General features: G+C 46.2%; 1 protein-coding gene across 1 annotated transcript; it reads left to right on the top strand.

The window, feature by feature from the left end:
* The first annotated feature begins 1,169 nt into the window (after positions 1-1,169).
* NRIP2 (nuclear receptor interacting protein 2) lies at positions 1,170-18,283 on the top strand. Its single transcript, XM_066175349.1, has 7 exons — positions 1,170-1,304; positions 1,432-1,978; positions 6,395-6,571; positions 11,027-11,109; positions 11,547-11,674; positions 13,562-13,614; positions 14,432-18,283. The coding sequence occupies exons 2-7, from the start codon at positions 1,748-1,750 to the stop codon at positions 14,522-14,524; spliced, it is 765 nt and encodes a 254-aa protein (XP_066031446.1). The 5' UTR covers positions 1,170-1,304; positions 1,432-1,747; the 3' UTR covers positions 14,525-18,283.
* The last annotated feature ends 719 nt before the right edge of the window (positions 18,284-19,002 follow it).

Here is a 19,002-nt window from a genome sequence, read left to right as displayed (position 1 = left end):
AGGAATCAGAGCAACCCACAGGCACGAAAACAAGACTGTGGGAACACAGTTTCCCTGGAAATATCCGTTACTTAAATTATCTTCTTGATTTGACTCACAGATAGATAAGGACAGCTCAAAACACCTCTGAGCTCTTGTTGGGACTCTGCCTGCATTATGGTATTGAAGTTTGGCCTTGAAGAATAAAGCAGTTAGAATGTATTACTGCTCCCATTCCTGACAAATCTAGTGATTAGGTGGAAACCTAATACCTTGTATTGGATTTTTTTCTTAATATTTCATACTCACTTTTTAAATACACAATCTAGAACACAGAAGTAAGTGGTATCAGTCATACTGGAATGTTACATACTACTAAGATAGAAAACAAAACAAAAGGAGCAACAGAAAGTGTTCCTTTGCTGTAACTTTTGTGGTCAGTTGCTGCTATTCCCTCTATGTTGCACATGCAAGCTGTTTCACCCCTTGATGGCTTTCCTGGAAATACAATACTGTCCTTAGCTTCACAGCTGAGTAAAGTTTTGGTTCCTCCTCTGTAATGATGTCAGAACTGCTGCTTAATGGGGCAGTGCATTAACCAGAGAAAAGGGATCAAAATGAGACAGCGTCAGTTCAAACTAAAATTCACAGTTTCAAGCAGGACAATATGGAGACAGAAAGCTGGGAAAAGGGAGCTCTACCATGTACTGTCTCCCCTGGGAGAAGGGATGTCTGCTCTGGTCCAGGCATCCCACACTGCAGCAGTGTCAGCTCTCTTCTGGTATAAACAGGGAGCCAAGTCCGCTGGTATCAACAAGCCAGTGATTTTAGGCACCTGCAATATCAGAGGGGATTGCTCTCGGTAGAGTGGGGTGAAAATGAGGGCAGAGTCGGGCACAATACATCTGCCTTGGCTGGAAGCAGAAACCAGACCTTCAGTATTTCATACAAGCTACACAGAAAAATCCTTCAGTGCAGCCTTTTGCAAAGGCATGACACTCTGCAGAAATGAGACTGGGCATGCCTGCCAGAAGCCTTGAGGAGGATACTCTCTCCCATTTACCAAGGCACTGCTGCATCTTCCAGGCTGACCCGAGTTGCTGCCAGTATTTACAGAGACACGGAGATGCGTCAAAGCCCCCTGGCAGAGGCAGCGGAGCGCGCAGGCTGCCGCCGGGAGATGTGGCGTGTCCCCATGGAGCCGGGGACAGGCGGGCACACACACACGAACACGAGGACACACACGAGGACACACACACGGACACGGACACACACACAGACACACGGACACGGACACGCGCGGTGCGTGCGCGCAGCCCGCCGGGGTAAGTCCAGCCCCCAGCAGCCGGGCCATCCTCCTGCTGCTGGATTTTTCCAGCCGGAGCATCCTGCCGGCTGTGCCGTGATTTATGGAAAGCGGTTTCTGACGCGGGGCTTTTTCTATTACGACAGGGACCCACGGACTGGAGGAGGCAAAGCTGCAGTCAGGGCAGGAGAAGTGAGGGAGAGGAAGAGGCGGGAGCAGAGGGACACGGAGGAGTGGAGAGGACAGAGGGAGAAACAGGCACCGATACACTTCAGAGATGGGTGAGTTATAACTAAGAGAGCAGGAGGAAAGGCAGAGAAAGGAAGAGAAGGAGAGCCGTGGGGAAGGGAAAGGGAAAGGAGATCTGAGATTGAGTCAGCTTCCAGAGGGCAAACACTAGGAGACGAGTTCAGGGAAGAGCCCAGCATACCAAGAAGGATCTGCTCCGTCTGAATCTTCACCATGAGCACAAGGAAGAGCTGCCCCCTGCCGCTGGGGCAAGGAGACCAGGAGGAAAAGCAGAGCGAGGGTACTCCTGACCTGGAGCGACAGGAGTGTGAGATGGAGCTGAGGAACAAAGCTATTCTGCAACAGAAGAGGCGCCTCAAACAGGCCACCCAGTTTGTGCACAAGGACTCTGCTGATCTGCTGCCCCTGGATGGCTTGACAAGGCTTGGCACCTCCAAGGATCTGGTGAGTCCAGTGGGACCCCCTTTGGGAGGGAGTCTTCCTGATAGCCTTCACTCTGGTTGGGAACTGCTGTCAGGCTTTGTGAAAGGATCACAGGTTCAGCAGAAATGAAACTTCCCTTCAGGATCATCTAGGAGCAGGTCAGGGTGTGGGGAAAGAATTAATCACTCATTTGCTTGCATCCATCTTCATGTGCCTCCCTATAGGAACCAAACTCCTCAGGCAGACATGGACTGGAAGGACTCTCCAGAATCCAATTTTCCATTCACCCAGTACCTCTGTATGTTCATGTGACGTGTATTTTTCCATGTGGGACATCTCTGAAAGCCCGCATGTACTCCTGCATGAACCAGCTCAAAAGCAGAATGCTTCCTGGACTCAGCAGGGAGTACTATTCATAAAACTCTGAGAGACTTATGTTTGACCTTGTCACCTTTTTGCATTTCTCTCTTCCCCCCACTCTCTGGATTTATGGAGGGGCAAGCAAAGGGCAGGACTGCAAACCAGGCACTCAGGCAGATGCAGTGCCTGGCACTCTGGACGACTCCTTTGGGGAGGAGGCACTGGAGCGAGGCCTGTGGGCATCTCCTTGTGGTGACGTGGATCAGGAAGCACCAGGGAGGGAGGTCTGCTCCAGGAGCCTTGGCAGTCTGTGGTCTGGAAGGGCTTCCCCAAGGCTGGAAGCAGGTTCCCACAGGATCTATTACTGGCTCAACTGCACACATATTCTCCTTGCTCTGGCAGTTTTGCTGTCCAACTTCTCTCCACTGTAGAGTTAAACTGCTCAAGGATGTGGAGATCTAAACCATGTTCCCAAAAGAGGGCTCGCATCTGGCTGTGATAGGGGCACAATCCCTTCTTCCATCTGTGGCAGTGGGTGTCATAAAAGATCTTGCCCCTCCCTGCAGTCTGTGCTTCCCTCTGTATCCTCAGACAATCGCAGCAACAGCACAGATGCTCTCGTGTGTGTGCCTCCAGTCGTTTCCCAGCTCCCGAGGCACACAGTGGCACAGGGCCCCACGTGTGTGGGACCAGCATGTCCCTGGCACTGAATGGGAGCTAATCCTCCTTGCTGAAACCTTGGGGAGCAGCGGCTTGCAGATGAGGGATCAGTGCCACGTTCCCATGCTGGCACATCCTGCTGCTTCTGCCACCCTCCCCGCAGCTCCCTCAGCTGCCTCAGCAGCTGCTGGGAGTCCCTGGCATGGCAGGGTCAAGGGCAGCTCCTCCAAGTCCCCCCGAGCTGTCGCCTCCCGTTCCGCAGGCGCACACAGGGCTGGCAGCAAGGACTGGTGTGGAGTGTCCTCTGGCCCTGCGCACAGCCGTGGCTGGAGTGCCAGGGCAGCGTCACATCAGTGCTGTCTGAGCGAGGAGCAGGGACTCTCCTCCTGTGGGAAAGGAGCTCTGGCCATCCTGGAGCCTGGAGAGCCAGCGCTGGCCCTCGGGGCCTGCAGCACTGCAGCTTGAACATCCCCTCAGGAGCACAGCTGGGTGTGACCCTGGGCCCGTCCCTGGGCAGGGCATGGAGCCGCTTCTGAGTCTTCCAATGCGTGTTTGCTGACCCCAGCCACAAAGGCAGGCAGAAACACATCTACCAGCTTTGCTTTGGGATTGATTCCTGTCACACCATGCCTCAAAACGACAACAGGCACTCTGAAGCCCCAAGGGCTTCCTTGAGCGAGACAGTCCTTGTCTAAATCACTTGCCACAAGCAGGTCTCCTGCTGGAATTAACCATTCCAAGCAGAAGAACTTACTGTATGCTGACAGTGTTCAGTCACTGCAACCCACTGCAAACTTCATGTTTGGTCCATAACAATAGCTGAAACATTTTTACCACGGACCTGGGGAGCAGTGAATAAAGCATGACATGGTTTTTTCTCCCATGGACATTTTGCTCTGGTGTTAGAGGGCACAAAATAAAGTGTGGCCACTGTGCCAAGTTCACACACACATAGTGCCATACCTGGGGTCAGTGTGGTACCTTCATTTCTGCTTTAACTTGGAGCAAAAGAAGAACCAAAAAAAAAAAAAAAAAAAAAAAAAAAAAAAAAAAAAAAAAAAAAGTATTGAAAATGAAGCAGCAGTAGGAAGTGCTGGAGAGTTTGATTTGGAGAGAGTAAAACACCCCTGACTCCTATAGCACTTACATAGGAAGGGAAATTTAATTAATTCCCCAAAACAGGTCTCCATTGACAGGGCCAGAGACTCCAGCTGTGGAAGCTCCATGTCCTAAAATTACAGCAAGGCCTCCTGTAATTTATTACTTTTTGCCACTCTTTTCTGTGTATTCTGGGTGTGCACTCAGCTTATGCAATGCATCCAGCAGTGCCTGTGATTTGATGGGTCCATCATGTCTCCAGTAATGAGTAATTATGTATTTCTGTGGGGACCTCATGTTTTCAGCTTTGCAACAAAATGCATTATCAGTTTGGGTTGTGGTTTGTTTGTTTTTTGTTGTTTTTTCAATGGCAAAATAAAAAATAAGTAGCTACATGAGCTAAAATATTCTGGAATTACCAAGGAGGTCTGAAGAGCTGACGTCTTGCCTCCCAAAAATCAAGATCCCCAGCTCATACAATGTCACTAATCATAGCAAGACCTGGAGGTTTCACACTGGTGAACCTGGACTTTCCCTAAGTTGCACTGGGAATCTTCTTTGATCCCTCTAAATGCCCTGAGAGGGAATCCTTACCAGCTCCTGGCCACAACATCCTCCCTTACCATCCTCTAAATCTAATTGTTTCTGACCACTCCAAGAGCTACAATGGTCTCTCCACTTTTCCATCTCACTGGTGAGAGAGAAGATAGGCAGGGCCCTAGGAGTCTGCTCTTGAATCAGATGCCTCCAAAATCCCAAAGCTCAGCTAATCCCCACCAGCACTTGGCCTCTTCCCAGCTTGAGTGACAAGAAGGGGACAGAGGTGGCAGCTGCAAAGGGCTTGCTCGTTTTATGGGAAAGGTTGCAGGAAGAGGGAAAGGTCCTTGGCATGCCAGATTGTGAGAGGCAGAGGGAGGATGGGAATTTGGAGACCTGCTGTTTGTTCCCTGCCCTTTTCCCATGGCCCAGATGTTAGCTGGCAGCCAGACTGGCACTGTGCTCAGAGTATTTAGGGAGCTAAGCACAACGGCCAGCTGTGCTGTGGACCGCCACAGTAGGCTGGGAAAAGACCAGGAACAGAAGGATATTTTTACCCCACTGTTTCTTCTGCTGCAGTGTTTCTCATGCAGCATGTGAATGATCTGACTTTCACCCCTTGAGTGGCAGGGAAACAGAGGCACGAGGAACCTGGCATCTTGCAAAGAGCAATGCTTGAGTGTGACCAAAGAGCCAGTGACAGCTGTCCTGCACCAACCATTGGGCAAATCTGACAAGTCAGGGTGCTTCAAATTGCAGTTTGCACACTTCTCTGGCCTCAGCTCTCTGGCTATGCATGAAGCTAGTCCAAAACACAAGTAACCTGTGGGGTTAATGCAGCCCAGCTCATTGGCAGGTCTGGTCTAGTTCAGGTGTTTGGCCTGCCCATTGACAAGATCCTGCATCAAACTGCTGCACCACCTGGGAGATGACTTAATTTTTTCTTTTTCTTTAGAAAGATAAAAACAACAGTTTAAGCTGTAGCACATTAACCCCTTTGGATTGTTTGCCTTTCTTCAAACAGGCAGTTGTTACTAGGAATGCCATGGTCAGCTCAGAGCAGCTGCTCTCCTGCAGAAGGGCCACGGGGCTGAGTACATGGAAAAAGGACAAATCTACCTCCAGCAGGCACCTGTATCATTGGTGTTTCCCATATCTGATTCAGTGGCTGTGCAGGGACTGGAAGGATCAATACTGGGCAAAACCTAGAGCATATGATGGCAGGGAGAAGAGACCAGCTCCAAGGAACATCAAAAGCTCGTTTTAGTTTCCTCCTCAGGGTGCTTCCTGCTTCACTAGAAATAATTGCTTGTACACCTAAAATATCTGCAGTCCTGCCTTCTTGCCCACGTGAACATCACACATGCTGCATTTCTCGTGCCCTCCCACATTAGAAGGTGTAAATGTGCCTGGTGGGATGTCAGCGCACACCCAGCAGGCAGTGCATTGCATTACGCTGAGCAGGACTGAGACACTCCAGTGCAGGTTTAGCTGAAGGAACAGGTATGCGTGGGGAGAACATGGATTAGGCATGTTCTTCTCCTCTGGTAATTGCATCCCAGAGACCTGCCTGTCACAGACATCCCAACATTTTAACACCAAATTTGCGGCTTTAGAAAAAAAACCCTTGGGATTTAAAGGAAGTTTTTTTGGATAAGCATGTCTTACATCAAGACAATCAGTTGGGTCAAGCATTTGCAACCTGCATCCCTGAGCCAGCAAATGGCCTTGTCCTGAGCTCCATACTTAGCTGGGATTTCTCTTTCTTTGTGATGGAGACAGCAGCCTCATAGCGTGGTCCAGCGGCGCCTCTTGGAAGGCAACCTGAACAAGCTGCGGGGCGAGGCCAGGGGTCAGCCTGCACGGGTTCAATCTCCGCTGGCAAAAAACCAGGACGAAAAGATGGAAAAGGGAGAGGACAGGAGAAAAGAGACTTCACCCCTGCTAATACAGTGCCAGGTAAGGCAACAACACAGTGCTGCTGATTTCACAATGATGACGAATGCTCAGAGTTCCAGCTGCCCCCCTCCCAAGGGCCATGCTGAGTTACAAATTGCAAAGCCAGCTGCAGCCAAAGAGAAGAGATTTCATGCACGGCCTCTCCTAGAGTCTGGATGCAGGTTTTCCAAAAGCCAGAGGAAAACCTTTCTGCTACATGCCTTCTAGTTGCCCATATTTGGAGATAAATTACCTTAATCATATCTCCTTCCTTTGAAGGCCAGCTTTCCCATGATATGAGGTATTTTATGACTGCATATAGAAGCAAGGAATGTCTCCTTATCACTTGAAGACAGGTGCCTCAAGCTGATTCACATTTAACTAGTCTCAGTCTAGTCTGATTCTCTCAGGTGTCAAAGGACCTCTTCAGAAAGTGGCTAACTGTGCTCCAAATTAGCACATCTGTGTCTCTTGATGGAAGCAGTATTTTTAGCTCCCTTTTCTTCTTATATCCTCCTATACAGCAGAACACCCTGGTCCCTGCAGTTAGAGAAAGCACATCCAAAAGCTGTGGCCCATGAAAGAGGGCTGGATGGTTAGAACTGCACAGTAACATGCAGATATGAGCCTCACCAAGATATAGACTTGTTGTACAAAACCCATTTTAAATCTGGTTTTAGTTCAGTTACCTGTCCTAAAGAATGTCTTCCATATCTGAGTGTCAAGGCTACACTTCCAAGCAAAACAAATATACCTTTGAAAATTCATTTGGCACAATAAATTATAATAGGAACACAGCCCGGTAGCAAGTTTCTGAAAGGCTTAGATCAGGTATCTCAGTACCAAGCAAAGCCACTGTCTGGTTTGTTTTGCAGCCTTTACTGCTGCAGTTAGGCACTGCTTACCCTGCATTTTAGACTTTAATATAGTTGGGTTAACACAACCACACTTGGGGACAGACTAGGAGGATGAATGGCTCTCAGTGTAATTTCTCCAATTACTTGGAGCCCGTGAGCTCCAAGCTTCTCCAATTACTTTAAGAAGAATTACTCCAATTACTTGGAGCAAATGAAGGTGTTTCTTTTTCTTTAATAGCCTCTCTTTATTGTTCTGCAAGAAGAAATGTAGTGATGGAAGGTGGGGTTTTTGCCAGGCATGCACACTGAACAAAGACAGGCATGTACAGGTATTTTATCCCAGGGGCAGTAGCTAAGTCAGTGTTACAGTCCACCAGTCATTGCCTTTTGTGTTTCTAATAGACTGAACCCCAGCTGTCACCCACATTTTATTTTCCCTCACAGAGGAAGGTTCACAAACAAGGAAGTAGGTCTAATACTGCACGTAACACTCCCTGAATTCTGCACAGGTGTTTCTTTCTTTTCCTGCCCTTCTTAGGAACCAGTCACTGTTCGTCACACTTGATCTTACACCGAAGGAAGGGAAGCTCTTCTCCCTTTCTTTTTGTCTTGCTGCTTTTGATCACATTTGGGAACTTCAAAAAGCCTCTCCTGTCAGCAACAGAGCTGTGGCAGGAAATAGGACTCAGGCTGCCAGTTCATTTGAACCAGAGAGATGAGCTGGTACCTTTTGAGATCTGCTTGATTATAGTGCAGTTTTTATTAGAAATGGAGCACAGCCCCGGAGAAGTTTTTTTTTTCCCCTGACTCCTGAGAAAAGATAATCTATCGTTTACACACAGTATGCTGAAAATCTCAAAGTGGTAACAAATGCACCACCTGACTTGTAACTGAACTTGACTAGGGAATAACCCCAAATAGATGTAGACTTCGGTGGTATGTGGAGATTCAGGCAGTAAGTGTTTTCACTCCAACAGGTTTTAGTTGCCCTATGTCTAAGGCCTTTCAAGTCCCAGAGATCACAGACAGACCTAGTCTATAATAGTTGTACTGCAATCGCTCACCCTCCTATTTGCTTAGGTGGGTTGCCCAGATGGTACTTTAGCAGAATTGCCCCTTTTTGTGACAGTTTTTGATAAGCACTTTGGAAAGCTAGTCACGACTGGCATCTGCAACATAAAATCAAGCTGTTATTTCTTGTGGTGGGACTGGTCTTTTGTTGACTTGGAAATAGATGCTGAAAGATTTCACTGCTGCAGAAGGCCAGTTTTCCTCTATGCCAAAGCAACCTGGGGTTAATCAGCCTTCTGTTTGTTAAAGCAGCTTCTTGACTTTGGATCTGACATCATTTCAGAAAATACAGCTCTTTATAAATAGTGATCCTTACTGATTCCCCTTCCCCTCTTTCTTAGAAATTCCCATAATTGACATTTAGATAAAAAATAAATGTGGCTGGTAGTAACAGACTGAAAATTCTGAGTAGGGATGAGAGTGGGTAAAGTGATGAAAATCCTTCTAGTCCAAGAAGACTTGCAGTGCTTATGAGCTGCCTGCACAGTATTTGTGGTATGCTGGACTAAGGACTTTCCTCAGGCTCCTGGTGAGTTCTCTAGGGAAACGGTTAGTGGTGAAGAGTTGTTTATACTGAATGAGAGTAAATGTTGTTTTCTACAGAATAATCAGTCCTGTTATATCCTATCAAGTCTCTAACTTGCAGATTTCCCAGCCTGCTCTGAAGCAAAATTCAGTAATCTGCCTAGTGATACAGCTTAAGCTTATTATAACAACAGCAGCTCATGCATCTCAAGTCTGCTGCTCCCAAGTGATTCCTTAGCAATTGCTATCCATACTCCAGGTCTTGTTTCTGAGTAGAGAGGACGTGGAGGCAGATGTCTGGAATGCACCTGCACTCTGTGCTTTATATCTTGCCTCTCTGCTTCATCTGGCCACAACCTTGTCAGGCAGGGCTGATGTGTCAGGGAGGACCAGGCAGCACAGACATCGCAGAGCTCTAAAATCAGAAGGGAGACATTTTGCTATAAAATCACAGAATGGTTTGGGCTGAAAGGGACCTTGTTGGTATTGTCTGTTTGCAGCATTTCAGTATTTCTCACAGGAATTGTTTTCTTCTTTCCCTTTATAACTACTCGCAGATAGCATATTTTTGAAAATGAAAGCTTGAAATACTGGATATAGCTCTCTGTGATGATAAAAAACATAAACAGGCCTAGATAAGAAATCAGGAAATTGAGACATTTTCCTTGACCCTGCTGGTGCTGCACTGGGTCCCACAGAGGTGTGCTGATCTGCTTAAGGTGTTCAAGCATTTAAACTTGTCGGGACTGAGCATAAGAGTAGAGAAGAAGTGGCAGGTCTGTTGCTGCTTCTGAGAGGTTCATGTCACAGAGTGCCATAGAGGATGGAAGAGAAGGAATCATAGGGTAAACACAAATGATAGTAGGAATACAATGAGCCTCCCAAAAGGAAAATTTTCTGGGTAGGTTTTATTTGGTGGACTTTTTTTCAGGCTGTGGTGTAAGACAGAGGCTTGAAGAACTAGGCCATCAAGAATAGGTATGATTAGGCACCGTAACTAAAGATGTATTTTGTAGTTATTCCATCTTTTCCAGTTCTTTTACTAAGTCCTGTTCCTCCTTTTTTATTTTCTGAACCTAATTCTTATTGATGTCCTTGATGTCCCTATGTTTTCAGACCCCTGAAATAAATGTAACCTGCTGTTACTTCATCACCTCTGGCCTGCCATTAAGGACCTCTCTGCAGAGAGGACAGAAGATAGATGGCAACCACATCTCCTTTTCCCTTTCATGTTCAAAGGGGTGAAGAAACGAAATGAGCAATGCACTGGGAACTATTCCAGTAAAATCACGTACAGGTTACTTGGGTGCAGGGCACAGTCTCCCCCTTTGCTAAATGACACCAGCTGTGACTGCTGTAATATCATGTCTTGTATCCTTAAAGAGCTATACAGGAACATGATGTAAGCCCTACACAAAATAGTCATCTCTTGATTAGGTTATGTCTTGGATTCAGGAGTCACATGGAGTTGCGAGTCATCTTGGGAACTGCCTTAAATTCAAGCTCATTTCAGATGTGTTTGTTCTGGGTGCTCTTGCTTCTCCTTCAGACTTCTCCCTCTGGCAGCTTTTCTACTGAGAACAAACGTTTAGCTCTGGGACATTTTTCCCTGCAACACCAGAAGAAATCGAGAGATGAAACCTAGAAGAACTACCACATGGTTGTATTCTTTTAGAAACCTTTGCATATTACTTACTGCTCTGCTAACCAAGTCCATGTGAGTTTTATGAACAGATTCTCTAACTGTGCATCTCTTGACTGGAACACTGTTAAGTTAAAGTCACTAAGTTAAGTGTCCAGGCAATCAAATACAAAAGAAGGAAGATAAATTCAAAAAGAAGCGTTTGAGAGCAATTTGCACAGTACTGGGGAAACCAGTTCTTGAATGAACCTCCTGCCTTCTAACTACTGCCTAAAACACCACATCTTGGCTATCTTGCTCAGAAAGTCCAAGTCACACCGTCGGAGGAGTGAACGTGCTGATTTTGAGCCTACAGTAATTACCTGTTATTGTTTTTTCTAGTGCCAAGGTCAGGTATTGAAAGCGACTGTTAACACTGGGTGTCTACCAAACCTCATCTCCAAGAGGTGTTTAAAGCAGCTGGGGTAAGTCTTTGCACGATATAAAAGGAGGGATGGCTAAAGGAAAAACTGTGGCAAGAATCCAGGCACTCTGCATTCTCAGCCCCAGTGATAATTACTGGCAGTTTTGCATGTGCACATGGCTGTTTAGGAAAAGATGCAGATGGGTGGGCTACAGGGAAAGGCATTAGGGCACTGGCAAAGTTGTTGTGTGCAGACCCCAGACTCTGAGGCAGAGCTGTGCGATTCTGTCTGCATGTACTGCAAGGTAAAGCTGCCCAGCTGGTGGTTGCTGATGAGGTTTTGCTTCTTGAATCTGCCTCCAGACATACTGTATGAAAGAGATTCCCCCTCATGTGGGCCTGTTCCCAGTGAGACCTGGAAGAGCTGCCATCAGTGAGAAGTCCTGGTTTTCCTCCTCTTCCTCCACTTGAGGCAATAACACCTCTTGTGTCCCACAGGCTGGAAGAAGTGTCTGCCATGGACTGTGGAGACCTCTCTCTTCCCATCCCCAGCGTTGTTGGCCGAGTAGAACATATGGAATTGCAATTTGGCCAGGAGACAGTGCTGTGTTCAGCACTGGTTGTAGGTGAGAGTGCCAGCCCCTCCTCTCCCTTGTTTCTCCTGTGTCCCTCTTGCCCTGCAAAGGGCATTTAAAGGCCCTTTGGAAAAAGTATAACATGGTGGAAGGTTGGTGATGTGGCCACCTCCACTGCAGGCCAACATCACCATACATGATGAATACCTTCAATGTAACCAAAGGCAAAGGGCATAGGAAGAGTACAGAGAAGACAGAAGACATTGAAAGTGGGGAGAAATTAGATGCTTTTTCAGTCTTACGTGAAAAATTCTCATTTTGATTCTCAAATGGATCTTTCATAAAATTCTGCAGATAACTTGATTAATCCTTTGGTGCCTTATGTTCTCCTATGGAATGGGCACTTGTAGCTGTGGCTGGCTGGAAGTCATCAGAGAAAGTCACAGAGGGTACAGCTTATTTCCTAGAGAGCTTCTCTGGGTGCTCCTCTGCCTCTGCTGCAAGGAGCACCCTGAAAGAACCCGGAAGCCCCAGAGTGCTGTCTCCTTCAGTGTCCTGAAGCAGGACCCTTTGCAGGAAGGAGCCATAGGAGACAAGGTCAGGCCAGCAGGCACTGAGGCGGGCCCAGAAAACAGCAGAAAGGCTGTACGTTCTGCATTTACATCGAGCTGTGCATATGCTGAAAACAATGTGATTGTCTTTTTTCCTTCCCTGTTCTTTCTCCCTGTTAATCTTCTGGCTCTACCTCCTTGCTTTAATCTGTTTCCCTGTCTTCAATGAGTCCTGTTCATCTTCCAAAGCCTCCCTTGCTCCCTCTTTTCATGTACATTCTTCCTCCATTCCTAAGTTATCCAGAAAGAGCTTCCTCCTCTTACACACTCCAGCTTGCTCTTCTTTCCTGGTTTCCACTCTGCTTGTTCTTGCCCTTCATGTGGAATCTGTATTAGTACAAGCACAGGTGAATTTACCCCATAGCTACTACCTACTACCCATTTTGTTGGAACATGGAAATGGCTGCCTGGAAGGAGCAGAATTGCTACACCTGTGTCTTACATGTCCCTGTGCACACAGTGCTCTCACTTCACGTGGTTATAAATAAATTAAAAACTACACCCACACAGGGCAAGCAGGCCTCCAGGACACAGGGGAAGTGTTAATGACATTACAAGTGGCTGCTGATTCCTGCAGATTCCAGGACCTGGGAATTCCTCCTTAGCTACCACTTCAACCCCTGGCATCTTCTATGTTTGCTGAAACTGAAGACTCGCAGCAGTTACGAGTAGGACAGACAAGCTATATGGAAAAGAAAAATTAATAAAATTTAGTAAGATTGGATAGATTGCAGCCATTAGGTGCAGGCTTTGGTCAGACAACTGAACCAATAGCCTGCTTGCATGTGACTGGCCTCCTTATCCCTCCTCCTCTCCATTTTCCCATGCTTGTTCTCCCCTGATTCACCCTGCTGCTTGCCTTCTGCCTTTTGTCCTTCCCTTACAAAGCCCATAGTAAGTTTTATGGGATCTCACAAGCCCATTCTGATATCTCATATTAGGTTCCAATCAATCACACAAACCCTCTCAAATTTATCTCACAGTAGTCATGATAATCATGGTTTCCTTCTCTTACCAGCTGCAAAGTTCATTTTGACCATTTTCCAGGACTGTCCTTAAATAGCTCCTTTAAAGGTTCATCAGTGAGTGGCAGAAGAGTTCTGATTTATTACTGTCACTGTTACCATCTGCTTGTTAATGTTGGTGCGTTTTACTTGTCCTTTTCCTTGTTATTTTTTATCTACTTTATACTGAAGAGACTATAACCATAAAAATTTATGAATCAGATGTTCTTGTATTTCATATCCTTTTACAGGAGAGACACACTTTCTTTAATGAGGCATTATTACATAATCTAAAGCCTGATCAGTCCCTTCTCTCTTCTCAGATGATGAAATGCTGGAGTTTTGCATTGGCCTCCAAACTCTGTTGTCTCTTAAGGTAAGGAACAGCTCCTTGCTTATTGCGGGGCTCCTCTCAGGGAGCTCTGCAGGATCTGGCTGTTGCAGCATCAGAATTACCTAATGTCCAGGTTCTCTCAGGGCTGTGCTTGTCACACAGCTGCCTGACTGGGTGCAGTATGCTCTGAGTCACTGATTCCAGTCCTTCTTAAAGGTTTTAAGAAAGAAAACACTCAGTAGGACACTATCACATCTCTCATTCTCTGTATTCCTGAGAGACCATACAAGTTGCAAGCAGCAAGAGGAAACTGAAGAGGAGACAAGAAAAGACACGAGTTAGACCCGTGTTGCCCTTTGAAGGCGGATGAGAACAAGCTCTGTCCTTGTTTTTACCCAAATGAAGCTGTATGATCACATTCAGTGTCCAACACTTGCCGGCCATGAGTGGAAAGAGTCCTCTCCTTTTGTCAGCTTGGCTCAGGGCCAGTGCTCTGCTGAGCCTGGCTCCTGGGTGGCTCAGGGCATGGCTGCAGCAAGCTGGCTCCTGCCAGTCACACATTTGTGGCCACATGCCAGGCTCATAAAACAGGAAAAACAATGGGTTGAATGGCTGAATGATGTGAGGACATCAACTCAGAGAGGGTCATAGGAAGAAGGGAGGGAAATGGCCCTGTGAAGGGTTTGGAGGTTAATCCCATTACAGGGAACTGGAGCAAGGAGGCAGCATGTGGGACAGGGAAGGAAAACTGCAAGGACTCTACAAACCCAGAGAGGTGTTACAGGTTCTCCCCGTCATAGACATCATGAGTTTTACTACCTGAAATGTCCAGCAAATAACTGTCTCTCTCCTTCCTTAGTGTTGCATCGACTTGGAGGAAGGAGTCCTGAGATTTAAAGCACTGAGTCAGGAGCTGCCTTTTCTACATGCCTCTGAAGAGCCTGGTCAGTGACTGGCTGCATTCCCCATGTCTGGAGACCTGCTGCCATGAGAGAGAGATGAGGGTGAGGCTCCCATGCCCCTAACCTTGCTGAGTTCTAGGCTGAGGCATTCAATGGGGAGTGAGAAAAAGGCAAGTGGGTGTTGGAAGCTGTCACTGGGAGTGCCTCAACTTGAGATATCCCTCCTTTCAGTGGACCCTCTTGCTTGTCCTGATGTGCCGAGTGGGCATTTTGTTCTTGTTCTGCTATTTGGCCCTGGTCACTCCAATTTCTGGTTCTGTAATAAATTTATGCTACCCCTTTAGTGACTTGACTGTTCACAAGAGAGTCTCTGTGAACAATCTCCAGTTGTTCTACTGACAGGAGAACAGTGTTTTCTCCAAAGACCTCCAAAGATTACCACGAATGTTTCCCTTCTTGTTGCCTCAATGCCAGTGTACACCAGTCCTGTTTCTTTGTTGGAAGGGCTCTGTTCCCTTTGCCTGTACTCTGGGAAACTGGATTTTGCTGCTTTTTTGCTGGCTCAGAGCAGAACAGAAGTATTTTCTTGGGAAAACTTTGTGGCAAAAACAGTTTTAGAGTTCTCAGTTCTAAGAAACCTTAGCAGAAGTGTTGAGTGCAGATGCCTAAAGCACTGACAGGGGCTTGGGCTTTGCCATTGCATCCATGGGCACTAAGCTATATTATATGAACGGCAATGCTTACCATCTCTTGGTGTTATTCCCTGTAACCAGACTTTGCACACCCTGCTCTGGCCAGGCCACTCCCCTCTGCACTCCAGCTGTAGAGCTGCACCCCTGTTCCCTCTGCTGCTTCACTGGAGATCCTGCCACTCAGACTAAATGCTGAGATGAATTACAGCACCAAGTCTTCTGCTCTGTCAGCTCCTTTTCTTCAGCTTCAGTGTTGTTCCTTCAAATCCAGTGATTAAACACAAACACATCATCAGCCTCAAGTCCTGGCATCACACAGCCCATCAACTTTGCTTCTCTTGCACAAAATGAGAACTTGCAGTATCAGCTCAGGTTAGAGAACTGTGAACTCATCCGGAATGTTAAAGGTGATTATTAAGTCACTTAACAATTGGGGTTTTTAATTTCTTTTTTTTTTTTAATTTCCACACTAAAGCATAGCTGTATTAAAAATAAATAATCTATTCTTAAACTAGCTCTAGGAAAAATGCACTAGACCAGGGCTTGTTCCATGTCTCATGGCTATTGATTCACTATCCAAACTGCAAAATGTACCTTTATCCACTCTTAAAAAGCTATGACAACCCCATTTTGCCTGTTTTCCTGGATTAAACACCGTTGAGTCTTCCTTTTTTATCAAATTGGTTGTTGACCCTACTGTGCTTCTCAAAAAATGTGTGTATTTTTGCCTTCTTTTTTTGTTAGTTCTTTTCTCTACAGCTGTATGCTGTAGTTTAACATGTGCTGAGGACATCAGGGTAAATTTAAAGCCTGGCTGATATGATTTGGGATTCACTTACCAATGATAGTTGGCGTGACTGGCATCTGCTGCTCCTACAAGGAGCCTCAGACTCTTACTGTTAGTCATCATATCTTGCAGCTTCTGATACATTCCTCGACTTCTTTGCCACTCTTCTACTTGTGCATCTATTTCTGGCTGCATGAACTGCTTTCCATGAATCTCTCCAGTGGCACCAACGGTTCTCTCATTTAGACAGGAAAACATGCCTCCTCCATGAGCCTGTATTCCAAGGTGGTGGTAATTCCTCCTGGGTTTGTACCATTTGCATGCCTGACTGGCTTCTCTCAAACCCAAGGGTCTAGGCAGCTCACACTTGTACTAAACCATCCTGTATTCCAGCTGCAGTCTGTGTGGTACCTGGGGCAACTCTGCTGAGAAAATCTTGCTTGTGATAGACAAAACACCTGTTTCTATGTGCATCAACTCACCCAGTTTCCAACTCTCACTGGCCTCTAAAAACAGCATGTAGAACAAGGGCAAATAATCTATACATACAGATACCATGCCCATTACAAATCTTATTACTCACTGACTTCTATGATCCATTAAAAAAAACCCTCTAAGCCACAACCCAAATCCTGACCTTAGCCCTAACCCAAATAAACCCCAACAATGACCCTAAATCTAAAATGTAAGGCACTAAATCCTAATCCTGAATTTAACCCCTAAAACAAACTCTAAAACTTCATGCTAATTCTAACATCTAAATCAAATCATCATGCCCTAACTATGAAACTTAACATTAAACATAACCCCCTAAATTTAACACTGTAACCCCAACATTTACCATCTGACTTTAAACTCAGACCAGAAACCTAATCATAAAGACATTAAGTATAGACTCTAATCCCAAAACTGAACTATAATCCCTAAGACTAAACTCTAACCATTAAGCTAACCCCAGCCTCTAAACCTAAACTCCAAGGCCTAAATCTGACCTCCAAATCTAAACCCCAAACCATATAACAAAACCCAAACCCTAACCCCAACTCAAAACACATCCCTAACCCTACACCTAACCACAACCACTTAACTCTATCTGATGGCTTTTGGCATTCCCACAAGGGGCCCTGCTTCCCTCCAGAGTGCCCTGGGGCTTTTGCTTAGCCCTGCAAGGAGCCTTGCTGTCTTTCAGAGCATCCCAGGGCTTTTGCCAGGCTTTGCAAGGCCTATATGGGGCCCTGCTTCCCTGTGGAGCACCACAGGGCTTTGTGGGGCTTAGCTGATGCCCAGGCAGGTCTCTGTTGCCTTTCAGAGTGTCTGACAGCTTCTGCTGAGCTTTGCTGGTGCCCACAAATGCATGGGAAGGGGAGGGCCACCAACAGCTCTAAGTTCTGGCCACTTCCTTGTGAGAGCAGTGCCCAGTGTCAGTTTTGCAGCTGGGGCCTGGCTAGGGCAAGGGTGAGTAGGAGCCTTCAGACTGAAGCCAACAGGAATCCTTCCAATGATTTAAAAAGAGTGTTGGATGGGATCCTACAGAAAACTGCCACGACTTTGAGTTGACAATTCTGTTTTGACTACTGCCTGTCACTTGCAGCCCTGCAGATACCTGCACACTAGCTGCTGCTGGAATTCACCAGGTGCTGTTCCTACATGTCTGTCTTGGAATAACTGTTTTTGCTCACATCCAAACCTCCAGCCTTTCTGAAGCCTTTCTGTGGTTCACATGCCTCAAATCCTAAACCACTAACTGTTTGGGCTCCCCTGTGAATTAATGTGCTACAGTAGCTGAAAATCTCCAGCCCTATCTATTCCTCTCTTCTCTGCTTAATGACTCCTTCTTTGCATCCTCCTTTCCTTCTGCTCATAGTTGTGACAATTTTCTTCAAAAAGGAATTCTTTCCCTTTTAGAGTCCTTTTAACACTTGCCTTGTACCCTTTATCTGCTAATACACTTGCACAGTGTGCCACAATCTTGCCAGCCTTTCCTCTTCGTTGAAAACAGCTGCATGTATAAATTCTCCATCACAGAGAGGATGTTTCCAAGAAAGCACTAAATTAGTGTGAGTTCTTTTCTCAGCTCTGAAATCAGCCCCAGGGCAGAAGACATGCTCTTCACCTTCCTTCTGTCCATGTCAGTTGAACACACAGATCCACTCAGTAGAAGTCTCTTTTGTCCAGACATGGAGGAATCTGCTGCAGGCAGAGCTTCCAGAAAAAAACCCATTTATACAGCCAATGAGAACTGCAGGTCATGATGCCATGGCAGACACCTCACCTCAACCCATTCACTAAATCACAGTCTAATCTTACAGGGTCAGTACCTGCTTTCCTCACCAACACAGCTCCTGGTGGGTTTTCATCTCCCCAAGTTACTTGGCATAAAATGACACACTGTTACTGCACTTGACACATGTACTCTGAATTCTAGCCCAAAGACATTTTTCTTTCTCCAAAGCATTTTTGTGTCATTACATCTGAAGCACAGCCTCCATTGCAAAAGAAAGAAGTCTTGGCTTTAAAACATGATGGTAAAATAGGACTTACAACATCTCAAAGAAGCCAACTCAACTCCCATCTACAAATATGGTTCATTTTTAAGTCTTCCAACACTGGGGAGAACAGTAAGTAATTTCTGAGTGGGCTGGCAAGGCTGAAGACTGTCTCAGTTGTAGTTTCTCTTGGAGAAGTCTATTATACAGATACACTTCCCTACTCTCAAATCCAGTCATCTCAATTGCTTTTGAGAGATAAAGGGAACAAAGGAATAATCTAAAGGTCTTTTTCACTGAAGATCAAAAAATGCTACCACTTTCATACAGAAAGCAGTTCAGTACAAACTGCCAGCTCAGAGCAGGACACAGGCACATCCTGTATGTGTCCAACACTGTCTTCCTCATGATGAGGCCTGTCCCTTCAATATAAAAAATAGAATGTTATTATTTTAGGGATAATCTCTGTGAACCACCTTGGTGGTCAGTTTCTGCCAGGGCTGCTTTTTAACAGAGTGGGCACAGCAGCTGTGGAAGTCTGCAGGGAAAGACCTCCATGGCAA

The sequence above is a fragment of the Chamaea fasciata genome, unplaced genomic scaffold, assembly GCF_029207755.1.
Source record: "Chamaea fasciata isolate MVZ Bird 193981 ecotype frontalis unplaced genomic scaffold, bChaFas1.0.hap1 SCAF_2, whole genome shotgun sequence".
In the NCBI taxonomy this organism is placed as follows: Eukaryota; Metazoa; Chordata; class Aves; order Passeriformes; family Sylviidae; genus Chamaea; species Chamaea fasciata.
This window is presented reverse-complemented; position numbering and strand designations above follow the sequence as displayed.